The 17,917-nt window shown below is 39.0% G+C and overlaps 2 protein-coding genes across 2 annotated transcripts; one reads left to right on the plus strand and one right to left on the minus strand.

Moving 5' to 3' along the window:
- The first annotated feature begins 602 nt into the window (after nt 1-602).
- Nucleotides 603-8,165, plus strand: mto1 (mitochondrial tRNA translation optimization 1). Its single transcript, XM_044338109.1, has 13 exons — nt 603-1,312; nt 2,193-2,395; nt 2,729-2,928; nt 3,028-3,145; nt 3,573-3,871; nt 4,470-4,582; nt 4,701-4,891; nt 5,047-5,177; nt 6,256-6,460; nt 6,581-6,752; nt 6,889-6,998; nt 7,690-7,847; nt 7,998-8,165. Exons 2-13 carry the CDS (start codon nt 2,206-2,208, stop codon nt 8,163-8,165), a joined length of 2,055 nt encoding a protein of 684 aa, XP_044194044.1. The 5' UTR covers nt 603-1,312; nt 2,193-2,205.
- A 227-nt stretch (nt 8,166-8,392) lies between these two features.
- LOC122971461 (tectonic-3-like) lies at nt 8,393-13,968 on the minus strand. The gene is made up of 14 exons (XM_044338110.1): nt 13,477-13,968; nt 12,476-12,590; nt 12,297-12,394; nt 12,106-12,218; nt 11,132-11,240; nt 10,565-10,677; nt 10,416-10,454; nt 9,939-10,013; nt 9,717-9,836; nt 9,546-9,644; nt 9,329-9,432; nt 9,072-9,219; nt 8,754-8,888; nt 8,393-8,640 (listed from the first exon to the last, which is right to left on the minus strand). The coding sequence occupies exons 1-14, from the start codon at nt 13,754-13,756 to the stop codon at nt 8,395-8,397; spliced, it is 1,794 nt and encodes a 597-aa protein (XP_044194045.1). The 5' UTR covers nt 13,757-13,968; the 3' UTR covers nt 8,393-8,394.
- Between the last annotated feature and the right edge of the window lie 3,949 nt (nt 13,969-17,917).

A 17,917-nucleotide genomic window follows, 5' to 3' on the forward strand; every position in this document is an offset into this window, starting at 1 on the left:
CCCCCGCGGGTCCTTGGGGGAGTTCTCGGGGGAATAGTTCATTTTCACCATTTCATTCATTATAGAAGTGAGTCCAATGTGATTAAGAGTCATACAAGTGACTATTCTAATTATAGGTTTCATTTCCTCCGCAGTATTGTTGACAACTATAGAATTCTGGTCTAAATCAGATCTAACAACCAACATTTTTCCCGAAGGAGGTCCCCGAAGCGAAATCTTGTCAAATGGGGGTCCGTGACCTTATGTGTATTGATTTAGGGGTCCTTGTTATAAAAAAGGTTGCGAATCACTGCACTGGAGGCTTCACGTTTCCACATTACACTTGTATAAGTTGAATATTGGATCAGGATTGGCTCCAAAGTAGCTGTGATGTCACAAATCATACTTGTATGTGCACCCAATAAAATGGGATTTTCAATGAGAACAGAGAAACTTTTCACTGTCAGCAGATGAATGTGAAAACAGCCATCTAGTGTCAAACTCTGCGCATACATCATTCTGCACAGTGAAGCTCCAACATTCAACTGTAGGAACAAGAGGAAAAACATATTTCTGCGTGCCTGCCTTTAAACAATAAACATAAACACAAACATAAACATAATAGTGAAAGAAAGGGGACAGTCATTTACATTTCTGTGTTGTGGGCGTGTACTATGTGCATGCATATTGACATGATAAAAAAAACTGTATGCAAAAAAGCAGGATATAAATAGAAGTACGAATTCCAATGTAGATATAAATATATATGAGTGTAAATAAACTATGTGTGTGTATTAACAGGATATATACTGTATGTACAGTTAACAAAAAATATCTATATACATCTACACGGTGCAGGACAGACAAAGATACAGTATACACAATATGAATTAAGATGAGAAATGGAGGTGAAGTGAAGTTTTGTCAGAAGTGGGAATCGAGTCCGAAGCGACCTTAACAAGAATATATTGTTTTTACTGTACACGTGGCAGCCGTCAAACAATGTTATTTAATCTATAAACTGTCATCGCCTTCATATTTAACAATCACACCTTCACCTATCACCTTTATATCGCTGCTGCTTGCTTATATATTCATTTATATATTTAATCAATAACTTACAAGGACAGGTAATAGTCAGGGAAACAGTCTGAACGGAGCCAACAGATTTGCCGGTGCGTCTATACAGCAGACATTACGGCTGTAAGCTGCAGACAGCATGGCAGCCTCCATGGAAAGCGTTTCTGTTACATAGCAGCAGTTATGTCACTTTCCCAAGGATCCTGATTTTTATTTAAAGAAAAGACCTCCTTCGTCTTCTGTCAAAGAAATTGTAAGTACCTTCGGGTAATTTGTTAGTATAGATACGTCCAAATACTAAAGGTGGTAGTATTGGTGTAGGCGCATGAAAAGTGTCAGAGTTCTTCTGATCCATAAACTGTATGTAAAGATCTTTATATACTTATATATATATATATCCTATATATCCTACATAGACTGTAGGATATATAGGATATATGTCCATTTCTTTGGATATAGAGGATATGTCTATGTTCTATAGTCAATGTAGATCAACGTATCTTTTTCTACATAGATACAAAATATCCGAAAGTCTATGTTCTGATCCCATTTAAAGTGAAATAGGAAACACCAGGCTGCCCTGGTATCTGCACACCTGGTGAACCAATACGTTTTTACCCAAATAAGAATTGTGAGTGTTGAGTTTGACTCAAAACTGTAGAGGAAAAATAACCAATCTCATTTATTTAAGTGGTGCTCCAATATATGTTTTGATATCACCTATTCATCCTCTACAGGTTTGAAAGATTTCAGTTGTTCTTCCTAGAAAACAGAGGTTGTAACTGGATTAAATTCACGTCAATTACAGTGGGCAGTTTTCTGTCAATTCAATTTGCAGTTGATAAGCAGTTTATTGTCATAGAAAACTAAAGAAACCAGAAAATATTCACATTTAAGAAGTAAGAATCAGAGAAATTTGAGGTTTTTTATTTAAAAAATGACTCAAAGCAATTAATTGATCATGAAAATACTTAATGATAAATTTAAAAGTTGCTAAGTAATTGATTAATCGACAAATCATTGCAACTTTAGCTTAAATATTACAGATATCATAGTTTGACCTCCACTCCTTACTGCTCCTGTGGAAAAGTCATCGTGTCCACACTTCTGACCATCTAACCTTCACTCCACAGGTCAGCATCTCACATGTTGACAAAGAAGCTTCCCCACCTGCAGAGTTTTCTGTTACTGGTTTCCAGGCGTACCAGTCACCTTGCCAGACAGCGGTATGATGTCATCGTGGTGGGTGGAGGACATGCAGGGACCGAAGCGGCGGCAGCGGCGGCCAGAGTGGGAGCCGAGACTCTGCTGGTCACACAGAAAATACACACCATTGGTGAGAGAAAGGGCTTTGTTAAAAGGATAGTTAACTTTAATAAAATGCTTGTTTCCCTAAGTCTGTCTATCCAGAGAGTTTTGTGGTTGTTTGCCAAGGCTTGATGATATGACTGTGAACAATTTTCTAGCAAAATATACAGTGTTTTAAACATCACGTTGCAGCTAAACTGCACCAGGGTGAACAGCAGTCAGTATTTCTGAGCCTTGTCAAATCTACATGGGTAAATAGTTTGCAATCAGAGCAAGAGGAAAACATATCTTAGTTTTGTTTTAATCAGTTGCCACCTTCAGGGACATGTGACCCTTGACTGAGTCCTGTCCTTCTCTGCAGGTGCCCTGTCCTGTAACCCGTCTTTAGGAGGAGTAGGGAAGGGCCAGCTTGTGAAGGAGGTGGATGCTCTTGACGGACTATGCGGTCGAGCAGGAGACTGGGCCGGGATTCATTTTTCCATCCTGAATCGTAGAAAAGGCCCCGCTGTGTGGGGCCCGAGGGCTCAGCTGGACCGCCAGCGCTACCGCCAGTTCATTCAGGTATCAAATGTTGAGTATAATAGGAGTTTTTTGGGTTTTTTTTTCTGTGACTGAAATAAAAAATGCCATTAATCATCTGTGTGTCTGTTTCTCATTCAGTCCGAGCTGCTGTCTACTCCCAGGTTGACGGTGCTGGAGGGCTCAGTGGAGGAGCTGCTGGTTACGGAGCCAAACCCAGAGAAGCCCGGATGCCACAGAGTCACTGGGATACGTTTGGGTAGGCAGCAAATGAGAACTGTTTGCCAGTGTTTACCTCAGCTGTTGCTATCTCACCATTGCAAATAAGATTTTAAATAAAAACTAGTAGCCAGCCAATAGTAATAAGGTATGCAAAGATTTTCCAATTGTCATCAACACATTTTTTTTAATGTTTGACCATTTTTGTCCTTGTTACAGTTTATTATTAAAATTCAAGTGCATTTTCATTGTCTTTTTTAAATTCTTTTAGTTTACTTGGCAAATTTCTATGTGAAATTTTCCTCACAAATGGATTTCTCACCTCTATTAAATCAGTGTATATGTGCTAATATGTTAGCTTAATTCTCAATATTACAACAATTTGACATCTACACTTTCAGAATTTTCCAGAAGTACTACACTAATAATTTTATTATGCTTTTGCACCTCTTTCATCATCTTCTCAGCAAACGGAAGCCACCCGATCTCAGCCAGCTCTGTGGTTCTTACTACTGGTACTTTCTTGTCTGGCTCCCTCTTCATGGGACAGACCACTTCCCCCGGGGGTCGGATAGGAGATGCTCCATCAAGTGCTGGGATATCCCACACGCTGAGAGAGAGGCTGGGGTTAAGGATTGGTAGACTCAGGACTGGTACTCCTCCTAGGATTGTGAAGGATTCAGTAAATCTTTCCCAGGCTGAGCTTCACCCCCCTGACAGTCATCCGACCCCCTTCAGCTTCCTTAATACCCACACACGCTGCAAGGTAAAGTTTAGTCAAAGTGCTCTTTAAAAACACTCAAAAATGCTATAGTATACCTAAACATTTTTTATTCATGAATCGATTGTTTAGTCTATAAAGGACACAAGTCTTCTCCTCTTCAATACTGTAATGTGCTTTATTCACTAAAAAAGTTGCAACAAAAATGACCAAAGCCCAAAGTGATGTCTTTAAGTTGCTTATTTTGCCACAGCAACAGTCAAAAAAGACACCATTGTTTAATTTAAAATCATATGAAAGCAGCAAATCTGTTTATTTAAAAACTGTAGCCAACCAATGTTTGGCTATGTAGTATTTTTATTTGTTGTTGATGTAAAGGATTAGTCTAGTATAAAAATGTGTCACTTTCACAAATGGTCATTGTCTAAAATAGTTAATTTTGCTAGATAATTGATGAATCAACTATTTTTTCGGCGGCAGTATTTGGGTATAATCCCACAGCTAAAAGAATGTTTAAGATTTATGTGTAATCTATAATATGTTTTGTAAATAAAGGATTTCTACACCATTTCCTTACATGTTTAAAATAATGTTATTCATTATTTAATGTGTCGTGTCAAATTTTTTAAATTAAACACTGCAGCCGGAGGAGCAGTTGCCGTGCCACCTGACCTTTACTACTGCCGGAGTAGAGAGAGTGGTGAAGGAGAGTCTTCATCTCAACTGTCACATACAGCAAGACACCAAGGGTCCCAGGTACAAACATTTTTATACATATATACCTACATACACACATATATGTATATATGTGAGACATTGTGGTCAGCATGTTGTGAAACTCAAAGACAATACAACTCCTCCTTGTCTCTCTCAGATACTGCCCCTCCATTGAGTCACGAGTGCTACGTTTTCCAGGCAGAAAGCACCAGGTGTGGTTGGAGCCTGAGGGGGTGAACTCTGACCTTTTATACCCTCAGGGTCTGTCCATGACCATGCCTCCTGACATGCAGCTCCGCCTCATCAGAGAAATCCCTGCTATGCACCAAGCTGAGATCCACACACCTGGTACACATACCTACTACCAACCATCTACCGGTTACAATTAAACAACTCTTAACTCTAAATTCAAGGCTGCAGCTCTCAGTAATCCTTTGCTGATGTAAAATATTTCAAGACAGAAATGTGTTGCGACTGCCTGAATGTTTTTTGGGCTTTTCCAGGTTATGGCGTGCAGTATGACTTTGTGTGCCCCACTCAGCTGAGCCCTGCCCTGCAGGTGAAAAGCACTCAAGGTCTCTTTCTGGCCGGACAGATCAACGGAACAACAGGATATGAAGAGGCGGCTGCACAGGTAGCTGCATTTCTTCATACTTTATATTTAGCTATTAAGAGTTTATTTAATTATTGCAGGTCATAAAAAAAATCACCTTTGTGATAATTTCACCTCCTCTGGATATCCTCTCTACACAACATCACACACACACGCAAAACTGGAAGCACAGACTCGCTTATTGTTTATGTGTACAGATTTACAGTTGGACTCACATGCATTGCTGCGAGTGAGACGAGAAGAGCAATACCACTCTCTCTCTGTACAGCAGCCACTTAGTTTAGTATAAAGACTGGAACCGGAGGGAAACAGCTAGCCTGGCTCTGTCCAATGGACTATTTCTTGGGCAGGAGCAGTAGGTAAAAGGTAAGGTTGAGACTCCAGGAAGTTGCTGCTCCTGGTCAAGAAATAGTCCAGTACATAACCCCCTGAGAAACATTTAGATTGTCTATTCTACACATCGGTTTTGTGCAGATTAAACAAACGAGATGTTAAGTGTTAACTAGTGAGCTTCAGAGGTGCTGGTTGGTGAATTTTGTTACAATTTGACAGAGCCAGGCTAGCTGTTTCCCCTCGTTTCCAGTCTTAATGCTAAGCTACGCTAACCGTCTGTTGGCTTTAGCTTCACATTTACCAAACAGACATGAGTGGAATCAATACTGTCTTGGCAAGAAAGCAAATAAGCGCATTGTCCAAAATGCAGAACTATTCTTTTAATATTTGTGCATATGTTGGAACAGATAAGTATCTTTTAAAACAAATATTTCCTGAGTAGGGATTACTGACAGAACTTCAACTACTTCCAAGGTGCATGGAGGAGGAAAAAAGTCTGAAATTTGACTTCCAGCACCCAATATTTCTGTAAATGCTGCTGTTGTCATATGTATATATAAACATTGTGTAGATTATTCAGGTATCAATATTTATCTATCTGATCTAATTTGCATTACAAAACCACATCCAAATGAAATGTAAATGAATAAAAACAAAGGCTGCACTCTTGTTGCTTCATGTATTTTCTAATTTACAAATGACACTGATCCGCATCCTCACAGAAAATAATGAAACCTGAGAAAATCTTGTTACTCTCTGTGTGAAGGGCTTGTGGGCCGGGGTCAACGCCGCTCGCTTGGCGCTCTCCATGCCTCCAGTGGCGCTGTCTCGGACGGAGAGCTATATTGGGGTTCTCATCGATGATCTGGTGAGCCGAGGTGTTACAGAGCCCTACCGCATGTTCACCAGTCGAGCTGAGTTTCGCACCTCTCTAAGGCCGGACAACGCTGACCTCCGCCTCACGTTGAAAGGTAATTGTAGCCTCTGACAGACACACGTCAGGATGTACAACCTGTAGAGCCATTATGGGTACCAGCAGTTCTACATTTTGTCTTTTAGCTTCTCTCCTGTCATGATCTTTCTCCTGTCAGGATTTGAGGAGGTGGGATGTGTGTCCTCATTGCGCTACCAGGAGGCTGTGAGAGTGAGGGACAGTCTCCAAGATGCACTAGCAGCTCTTCAGGCTCTCGTTCTGTCCACCTCAGCCTGGAGGAAAAAGCTGCCCGACATGCGAATGAGTGAGGCGAAGAGCACCGTTCTGACGTGAGTGACAAACATCTGGAATCAGCAGTGTCATGTCACCACATCTGCCCAGCTGAACATGTCTGACTCAGTGAAAGTACATCTGTGGTCAATTTTAGGCTCTGATTGTTTCTGTGTGGCTTCTTTTTCTCTTCAGTGGTATGGATGTGCTGCAGTACAACGATATGTCCTTTGAGAGGTTGGCATCTGTCTTCCCAGAATGCCTTTCACTTTACATGGAATTCGCACAAAGACTCAAGATCGAAGGTAACAAAACGAAGAGTCTAAAGCCATGGTAGCAGGACAGATGAGGCTGTTGAGAATGTCGTTAGTTTAGCAGATATTTGGTCAGAAACCAAAGTAGAGCTGCAACGATTCATAGATTAATCGTTCAATTGATCGACAGAAAATGGATTGACAATATTTTTGATAATCAATTAATTGTTTTAGTCATTTTTAAAACAAAAATTTTAAATATTCACCGGTCACTGTTTCTCAAATGTGAGGATTTTAAGCTTTTCTGGAGATGTTACCTTGGGTATAATTGAGGAAATAATAGGTAGATGAATCAATAATGAAAATAATCATTAGTTGCAGCCCTAAACTAAAATATTGGACTAATTAAAATTTTGACCACATGCAAGATGAAAAGTCATCTGTACCAAATTTCATGGAAACTCATCCAGTAGTTGTTTAGATATTTCAGTGAGGCCAGTTGACATGGCAAAAAAAATAATTTTGACATTTTGAGGGAAAAGAGGAATCTTGTCTTTATAAGATGTAGAAATTAAAACATGTGACAAACTGATTCAGATAGATTGTTATGGTTGAACAGATAATAAACTTAGACTTAATAATGTGTAGCACAGGCCTCCTCCTGCATTGCCTTAAAATGTTGCTTTGGTATTTTGGTATTTTGACTCTTTAAGCTACCATAACAAACTTTCTCCTCATGTAGCTGTTTACAGGCCTCACTGTGACCGACAGAAGAAAGAGATTGAGAGGATTCAGAAGGAGGAGAACATGTCTCTCCCACAGGACATAGACTATTTCTCTCTGCCGGTGTCTCTGTCTCAGGAAGTCAGAGAGATTTTGGACAGAGTTCGACCCAGCACTGTGAGTTTTTCATATTTTTTTAAAGACTACCAGCTAAACCACCAGAGCTGCCTGTAATTCAGTTAACACTTCCCTGATTTCAATGAACTCTTTTGCTGTTTTCAATAAAGAAATAATAATATGCGAGTAATTCCATGATTTATCTTCCAGCTGGGTGCTGCTACACGTTTGCAAGGAATAACTCCTGCTGCTATAGTCCACCTCCTCAACTATGTACACCACTCGGGGCAAAAGGAGAGAACACACAGAAACCAAAATGACCAAAAGGAGGAGAGAGAAGAGGAGCTGTGTGCACAAAACGCATCTTTACCTCAGTGAAATGATGACTCGTAAAATGTCTTGTAAAAATGTGTGTATTCTTGAAAATGTACAAAAAATAAATTAAAGTATTTTAGGATATGTAGTATTTTCCTTTCATTTTCATGTAAAAAAAAATCTAAACGAATTACACAGCAAACAATCATTCACATACAACTTTTCTTCAGATTAAAAAGCCTTTTGAAACTTCAAAAGTTGCCTAACTGCTCCGCTGTTACCTATAATCCATCTACCTACTGAAGAATTCTAATCCTCTTAGCAACATTACTGTGAACAGCATTAAACTCCATGTGACCTTCTCAGTGTCACTGCCGTTGTTAACAGTGTGCCGGTCCAGCTCAGCAGTGCCTCTAGTGAAGAAATCAAATGGAAACTTCCAGTGAGGCTGAGGCAAGCCTCTGGGGGGTTCTGGGTAAACTGTAGTGTCGACGAACGTCACCTCGGTGGTCAGAGCGAGAGGGGACGCTATAGGACACTGGAAAGGGAATAGGAGAAGAGTGTTTAGGTGTTTTCATAGAGGTGAAACAATGTGTATCGCACAGAAAAGAAGTGATTTCTGATGTTGTCCTGAAAACACATGGTGCCTACCTTAAAACGACCACACTGGAAAAGATATTTGGCTCCCAGGATGTAGCTCTGGGGAAGGTCAAGTGGGCCCTGGCGAGCCCAAAGCACTCGAATAGAGAGAGAGTGGGGGAGGATGCAGCCTGATTCGCATGTTTCCTAAGAGACAGGAGAAAACAAAACATGATCTTTCAATACAATTCCAACCGAGATATCCAAAATAGCCTGGGTTTTGCTGCAGAGCAAGAACAAAGATGTAAAAGTTTATTCAAGTTTAATGATCCTTAAGTCTTCACAGTTCCTCTTTTGCTTAAATATTTTAGATTCCTGATTCAGCTGTACCTGAAAGCTGACAGGACACTCCTGGGTGATGACTCTCGTCCAGTCCGGTTGGGAGCCCGAGTTCATGGCAATGGCATCAGGAGTGGTGAGTTCCTGCAAGACCCGGTAAATCTGGGACTGCAGCTCTGAACAGTCACTAGAGGGAGAACTAGACAGACACATGGACACAATTTTAAATACTGACTATTTTTCAGCAACTCCACCACCACTCTTCATGTAGTGACACTATTGCTTTCTCTAAAATAGTGAAGGCTCACCTGAATGTGCAGCCACTGACGGTGTTGCGTGTGAAGAGGATGGCTGCTCGTGTGCTGGGGTCAGAGGAACACTCGCCGCCCTGTGAGACCCCAAGTGTGGTCAGCTGACTCACTGTAAAGGAACTTTGATGTCTGATTGACTCATAGCTAGCTTGAAAACTGAGAATATAACTTAAAAAATCTTAAGAGAAATTCATGATGTGGTTAGTGAGGATACTGGCTTCACCGCTTCAGCAAAGCGACCCATGACAGGAGATCCCGCTCTAAGTCCGACTGCAGGGCTCGGTCCTCCTGGAGTAGGGCTGGGTGTTGCCAGCTAGAAGAGAGAAGCTCAGCGTTTGAATCCATAGATCATTAAGTGATGAAATCTGCGGCTTTATGAGGCTACCTGGAATTGTATAGAATGCGTTTGCAGCAGCGACTGATTGGGATCCACGTCAGCTAAGACGACATTGACTGTTGCATATGAGAGTTCCCCTCTGCCTGTGTAACCTATGACAAACTCAACCTATGAGAGAATCAGGAAGAGGAGAACTGAGTTTAATGTTTCATTATAAACTCAACTACATGTGATTTAAGGTACAACTATTACAAATCATATCTAAGTCACCTTTTTCACCACATTAATACAGGAGTTGTTTTGTTTACTTGGTGCAGGCCAGTCAGACAGCTTAGTGACCGGGATCTGAAACAAGAAGTACAACATCTTACTTCAGAAGACAAAAGAAACAAAGTTAAATGACATCACCTGTTAGTCTAACATATTAACCTTTTAAATGCACATACTTCACTCTACCTAAACACACACTAGTAACTGTTTAACCACAAGTGTTGGCACTTCCAACCACTGAAACCTTCTTTTAAATCTACATTCAGGAACTCAGCAAAAAGCAACAAAAGGCCGTATTTGTTAGGTGTTGATAAAAATGAAAATGACACCCACTCAAGACTGAGGTAAGGAACTATCTATTTAAAAAAAAAAAAACAAGGGATATGTTGGAGTAATACTGTTGTTAGAGTATAAGTATTTTTGCCTGTTAATCTGCAGGAAAACCCTACATGCCAGTGTTTACAATCACTGACTTACCAGAAAGTCTGACACTTGTGCCGTCTCAGCTATCGGAATCTGCAATGACAATATTGATGTTAGCATATCTGCTGTGAGATTCTCACTAGTAGTTTTCCACATGAGAGCACGCCTGACAGGAAGTGATTAGTGCAGGCGGACATGCTGACCTTGATCAGACTCAGGTCAGAGAAGTAGGAGCGGGCGTTGAGGTTTGGGTCTGTGGTGCACGACTGAGGAGTCAACATGCGGGTACAAGACAGAGACACAGACCTCAAGAACTCTGCAAGCAGAAGAAAACAGAAGGTATGTCGGGGGAAAAAAGTGTTACAGTGGTTAAAATGGTTGTAATATGAAGGCACAATATAATATACACAAAAACACACACAAAACACAGCACAAAAATACAAAAAGAAAACTCCTGAACATTCAGTTAGAGTCTGTTCATCAGTTGAGGAGTTGAAAACTGCAGCGAGTCTACTTCAGGGACTGTTGGAAATCTTTGAGGGGGTCTTTTGGCAAAAAAAGTCATTTTTCTGTTGCTAGTACACTGAGAGAGTGATGTGAGGAGGAACGCTCATTCTGGTGTGAGGAAGTCCCTGACAAAGCTTTTACCAAATGTGGCTTTGTGTTTATGTTGATGGCAGGTCTAGATTTGAAAAGGTTTGGGGAAACTCTGCTACACTGTGATATTCAACAGGTGAACGTACTGTGAGCTTTATGTGGTGTGAGCTTACTTGCAGGGTTGCGGTTGATACAGAGTGCAGCTGCAGCCCCTGGAGACGGCTGACGAAGGAGACCCCGCACAGACGAGTTGGAGAAAAATGTCTGGATGACATCATCAGCCTGCAAAAACCAGAGTCGCATTTCATTGTTTAAAGATACACTTATAGATTTTGTTTTAGTGCTGTGTAACACTGGAAAAACCTAAAATTTCTACTAAATCACTGAAAATTAACACAGTGTTGAGTTGAGCCTCACAATATCAACAATGAGCTGATCAGAATTTTTGTATTTAGTTGTTTTTTCTTTCATATTTTTCTATTTAGTGCTGTAACACCCAATATGAGTTTTTGAAATCCAGTACCAATATCTTTGGGTAGAAGTTGCTAATAATTGATTATGTTTGCTGATATCCAATTAATCAAAAGCATAAAAATATTCAGTTTTGAACAGAATTTTACTAGAAAGATTGAAAGCCTCTGAAATAATATTTATTTTATTTTATAAATAGTATCAATATTATAGTTGTAGAAGTTATAAAAATAACAACTTAACAACAATACCATACCACCACCAGCACTATGACCACCAGTATAGATAATCATAACCATCATTATTATAATCAAAAGTATAATCTTATACATGTTAGTTTCTTATATATCAAAATGTAATTGAACAAACTGTATCATGTCCATCTTATCAGGGGCAGAATCTGTAATTCATAGTAAACAAATAGACAATATGATGCAGTGAGAAATAAACACCATTCATTTTTAGGTTGAAACAGGTGTTTGTTGCCTTGAGAGCTAATTCATGTCAGTTGTGTTTCTGGTATTGTTTTGAATGTTTCGTATAAAAGATTTAACTACATTAGCACATTTTTTGGCAGAACTCTGAATATAAATGAGAACTCAATAATATGACACAATAGCTCAGATACAATATTGTGAGCGGAAACCTTTAAACATCAAATATCTGTTTGTGTTACCCTGTAAAAATCTCTGGTGTAGCTGCTGCTTGTAGGTTTTGGTGGTGAGAAGTGGTACGAGTCCCCTAAAACCGGATACTGAAGCAGAGCTGGGAGAGACTGAGGTGCATTATCTGTTGGGGGAGGTGGAGGGGGAGATAGTCAAGTGTTGCTCATTCATATGCTGTTGTGAAATTCATTAATCTCTTTACCTTCAGGCTGAACACAAAACAAAGAGTCAGTCTCAGTGACAAAAGATGAATCCACGTTGGCTCTGAATATCAGCCATTTCTCGATGCAAACTCCTGATCTGTAACATAAGAGTTTTTTTAAATGCTAAAAATATGCACTTCATGTGTAAGAAACTTATGAGCATGTGCAGAAGACTTACATGACTTTCTGTGGACATCCAGTGAAGACAGTACTCAGGTTAGCAATACCACAATCAACTGTGTCACAACAGCAGCCAATGTCACAGAAATCGGGGGTTAAATCACAGAGACAAGCTGGAAAACAACAGAAAAGACTTGTGTTAGTCGGGTTTAAATTTTATTACAACATTCGCTCTTTTAACAAAAGCACATAAGAGGACAGCAACTACACTGTGAGTGAAAGAGTCCTGGAAACTCAAATATTTTCATTATTTATTATTTTTATGTTTATTTTTTTTGTATTTAATTGTATAATCTCAGAAAACGTTCATCACAAGTTTCCTATAACCTAAGGTGTCAACTTTAAATGGCTTGTTCTCTTCACCTAACTGTCCAAATTATGTAGTGATATTAAAACCAGGAAATCACATCAAAGATGAAACCAAATACTATAAAAAAAACAACAACATACAAAACAAAATAAATATATATTTATACTAAAGTTGGACAAAGTGACCACAAAAGATTTAGAAGTGAGTAGCTTTTTGAGATTTAGGATTATACTGTAACTCACTTTTACAAATCAGCCCCAAATATATTCCCCTATCATCATATCCAATGATTCATATGTTGTTTTTTCTGCCTTTATGTGAATGAAAATGTGCAAATTCGCCCGTTTTCTCATTGGAAACAGGCCTACATACCAAAATATCAATGTCGTGGTCACAAAAGAAAAGTTTAAAGTGAAAAATAGCCATTTTTTTAAATACTTTTTAGTCATAAGCAATTAGGAAATAACACTCACAGGAACAAAAAACAAATAAAAATTTGTTGCACGGTGTAATCAGTGGAAGAAGGTTTGATGGGTCTTGGGAGCATTTTTGAGACATTTAACAGATCATCAAAACAAGAGTAAGAGGCTTGCTTGGCCTAATAAACAGAGGACTGCTGCAGAATGAAAACAGATATAGCTGGACTGAGGTTTTCAGCTCAACAGTTACAACATGCAGATGTAAGTTACCGTCTTGAGGCAGTACAGGTTGGACGGTGGTTGCGTACGGAGCTTCAGTGACCACAGTGGGAGCGTCAGACGTCGTCAGTTCGGTGGTTGCCGCTTCAGCGGTACCGACACCGAGGCCGCCTGTGGCCGCCTCCGTAAACCCAGGAGCAGGGGTTGCTGAGCTGAAAGGCCCCTCAGTTGCTGGGCTGGCACTGACGGTTGAGTCTGTGGCTGCTTGAGCCAAACATCCACACAAGACAAGAAATATCTGAAGTAAAATGCACCACTGGTGGGAATTCATCTCCTCAAAGAGACATGGCGCGGTAAATAGTTAGCTGAGATTTACTTCTCTAACGTTACTCTTTACAACTTCAGATTCATGGAAGTACACTAAAACAATAAATAAATATTTAAGTGACTCAATGAAATGTTTTCAAGTTGCTAAACATGCGACACATCCTCCATAAAACGTACAAGCTTCTTGTTACCAAGGAAGTTGTCACGGCAACATCCGTTTACGGCAGAAGACTACCGTAAAACCTATAAAAGAGCAGACTGTCGTTTTTAAAAAACGTCTAATCAGCAGGTCTGACAAAAACATTTAATACCAAAGTTTGAGCAGAAACACAAGTAAATTGAAAAAAAAACAGAAGAAGGCAACAGAGGCGGAAAAGAAATTATTACAGAAAGTGTATGAAACCCATGACCAAAATAGTCAAACATTCTGTCATTGGGTTACTTATGGATGAAATTGTAGTGAAAATAAATTATTTCCCTTTTGCTGGGGACCCCCTGGAGCCTCCTCAAAGACCCCTGAGGTCCCCAGACCCACTTCAAGAATCACTGGTTTACAATGCACTATAATATAGTTTAAGTAAATAAAAGGACATGTTTAAGAGTTTATTAATGTACAATATTTGTCAACAATTATAACTTCTATATATATTATTACAATATATGTTTTACTTTATTCTCATTCATTATCTATTTGAATCCCAGCATCCAGTTATGGGTGCACACAGTTGTTGGCATACATTAATAAAGAGATATCTGCTAACAACTACATTATAGTGTGCTATAAATTATTTATTAAATGTGTATATACTGCTTGTGAATTCTAAATGCTAAAACGGTTTTTAGTTGCTAGAATTGTTACACCTACAGTATCTACACTGGCCTAGATAGTAAGATCCCTAATGCCTAAAGCTCAAAATACCTGAGTTGAAAAATTTAATGTGCAAATATTGCAATTTCTGTTTAAAAAACACTAAAGAGGTTACTCACTAAAGAGGTCATAGAGAGTTTCTGCTGTGTATACTGTAAACTAAACTTTCAGATTTTCAGTTTCTGAACTTTATGAACAGAAGTGTGTTTCAGTGAGTTTTCATAAAGTATGTAGTGTATATACCCATTTCCTAAAAATTATGTCTCAGGTCTTAATCTTCTGAGGAAAATGGATCTCCCAAGAGTTATCGAGGCACATCTTCCCTTTTAGCTGGTGCCTCCTGCCTGGATTTTGGGAAAACAAAGGTAAGACTGGATCTGACAAATTCAACTAAGAGCAGTAAATCTTACTCCTTCAAACTAAACAGTAAATACATGTTAATGAGATAAAAGTTTCACAGTACATACCAACAACAACTGTGTGACTAAATGGCCTGTTCTTTGTATTATTTGTGTAAATCCCGCCTTCACCTCTCCCTCTTGATTATGTGTAAAAGCAACACCAAAATACTATCTACTTTCTAAACTATCACTTTAACTGTATGACCCAGTCTGAGCCTGGGACCTGGTTCTTCTTGGCTATAAATGGCACCTTTACCTACTCTACCAGCTACCTGAGGCTCTTCTGTATAATAAAAATCACGAAGCCATGGCACTATGGATGACTTATTAGTTTCCCTCATGAAACACTTAACATGCATCAGTGGTCATGACGAGATCAGCAGCTTCCTGCAAGGCTGCGGAGTGCAGTGACTGCCAATTCGAGGTGAACAAAATGTTCCTTCAAATCTGAGCCAGATAACAAAGGAATTTTAACTGGTGATCTTTTATTCTCCGGGGTTTTTTTCTGATATTCAGATATGAAGTGAGCCACATTTCAACCAAAATGCTGCCACTTTCTTCAGTTTTAGACAACTGGCTCCTTTTAATCAAACTGCTTTGAATTTCTCTGAAGTAAAATTTTGGGCTTCAGTGAAAGATTACAGTGAAAGTCCTGCACTTTCACTCAAATTTTCAATTTTAGGAAGAAGAACCATTTTTTTTAAATCTCTAAAGACTTTCCAGAGGTCTCTTAAATTACTTAAGAGTACATCCTAGATGGCTGCAGCACAGAAACACCATTGGTCATGATGAATAAATGATAAATGCAAAAAGAAAAAGAAGAAAAAGTGGTGCAACATTTTATCAAATGTTCGAATCCAATCTGTTCTGAATTATACTGCACATATTGATACTGCTAACACATCATGACTAATGATACAATTAAATCTAAAAGTGTTTTCAGTTGTAAGAAATTTGATAAATAGCTTTTATTTCAAATGAAGCAAGTCAATATACCATTCAGGACTCTAATCAGTGCACATCATGATGTGTAAACACAGGGAAAACCTCCAAATTAATGCTATAATGATAAATAAAGATGTGCCACACAAAACAAGTACACGAGTTTGTAATCAGCACTTTATTGCACTTTATTGTTATGTAGATTTTCGAAGTTTCACAGGTTTTTTTTCAAAGGTTGTCATGTGTTCTCTCCTCTTTCTTCTATTGTTTGTCTCACATCTTTTACATCTCTAGCTTCTGTAAAGAGAAGATGGCTCAGTCAAAGCAGGAAAGGATTTTGATTCGATCAACAATGGAGGCAAAGAAACTATTACGTACCTACAAATTAAATGGAACGACACTTAAACTATTTTTGCCAATCAACATATGATCATTAAGGAGTTCAAATGTTAGAAATGTCTCTAAAAACAGAACTGAATATTCTGTAATCATCACAATAACCTGCCAATTTATGAATCATGTCTTTCTTGACATCAGATCTAATGAACATATCAAGTAAACAAAGTTGTTATGAAAATAAATACCAAAATTGCTAAAAATGACACTGAGCCAAAGTCTTTTGGCCATAGTACATTAAGTTTATTGTAAGCCTCTGTTTGAGACAAAGGTCATGCCTCCCTATTGCTTTACATTGTAAGGGTGATGTGGCACTGCAATTTTCAGGGCTTATAATATCCAAACCGTTCGAGTTATTACAAAGTTTTTAACAACTTTTTTCAGCACAGTGTCATAAGTCATGTATTAAAGTTTGAAGTCGATACCATTAACGCTCTCGGAGGAAATAGCGTTTGTTCGGGAGCCAAAATTGAGGCAAAGTCTTATATTGACAGGCTAATTGCAGACTTCCTGTTGGATTTAGGTCAGGGGTGTCAGTGTATGATTTGTAGGTCGTGATGAGATGAATAAATCAGTTTTGGTTTGATTTCTCAACGACATTCCTACAGGCTGTGGCGGCCATTTTAGTTACATAGATGGTGCTAGAGAGCACATTTTGGCACTTTTAGGGGTTAATTTTTATATTTTATCAAATTTTTCACCAGACCTGATGTGCATGCCAAATTTGGTGAGTTTTTGAGCATGTTTAGGGGGTCAAATTTAGGTCTGATGTCCTGTGATAATAAAAAAAGAAACAAACAAACACAGGAAATACAATAGTATTTAATGCTCTGTGTTCTTCTACACATCCAATAGGTCAGCTGGTACACACAGTCCAGGTTCATACTGTTTGGAATAAAGCAGCCGTCCTTCTGATAAATCCTGAGCTCATTATGTTGAGCAGCGCAGCAAAACTAAAAACTGTAGTTATCAACTTGACAGGACAGAGGAAACTATCCAGCTAAATTTAGCGTCTGAAATATTTTTTTTAGACAGACAAGCGAAAAATTAATGGATTAATTTCTATTCTAATTGTCGATTTGAAGAGGGAAACTGGTTAGGGGAATGAGAAAAACAGGAAAAAACAAGAGGTGGATTACGTTTTTAATTCACATGAAAAAAAAAAGATATGTTTATCCTGTTATCAAACAAGTTGAACAGCTTTGGACTCAGGGTCCTGTGCCTAGTCTGCCGGAAAATAGAGGATGTAAGTTGAGTAGGTGGTCCTTCAATGTGGTCCAGGATGCATTGCGTTTACACTGCTAAATGAATGTGGCCACATGTGGCCCAGACCACCTCTGAATGTGGTCTGAGTGATCGGATCTCAATCTGTCCTCAATGCGTCTTGGGTGCTTTTACACCTGTATTTAGAGCTGTCCACTTGTGATCGACGGCCAGACGGATGTTAATACCAGGTGTAAACAGGGCCTGACTCTCCTCAGCCCTGAAATTAATCTTTCAACATCAGTTTCGTGAACTGCTGATATTTGATTAGTGTATTTGTCTATATATCTAAAAA

The sequence above is a fragment of the Thunnus albacares genome, chromosome 20, assembly GCF_914725855.1.
Source record: "Thunnus albacares chromosome 20, fThuAlb1.1, whole genome shotgun sequence".
In the NCBI taxonomy this organism is placed as follows: Eukaryota; Metazoa; Chordata; class Actinopteri; order Scombriformes; family Scombridae; genus Thunnus; species Thunnus albacares.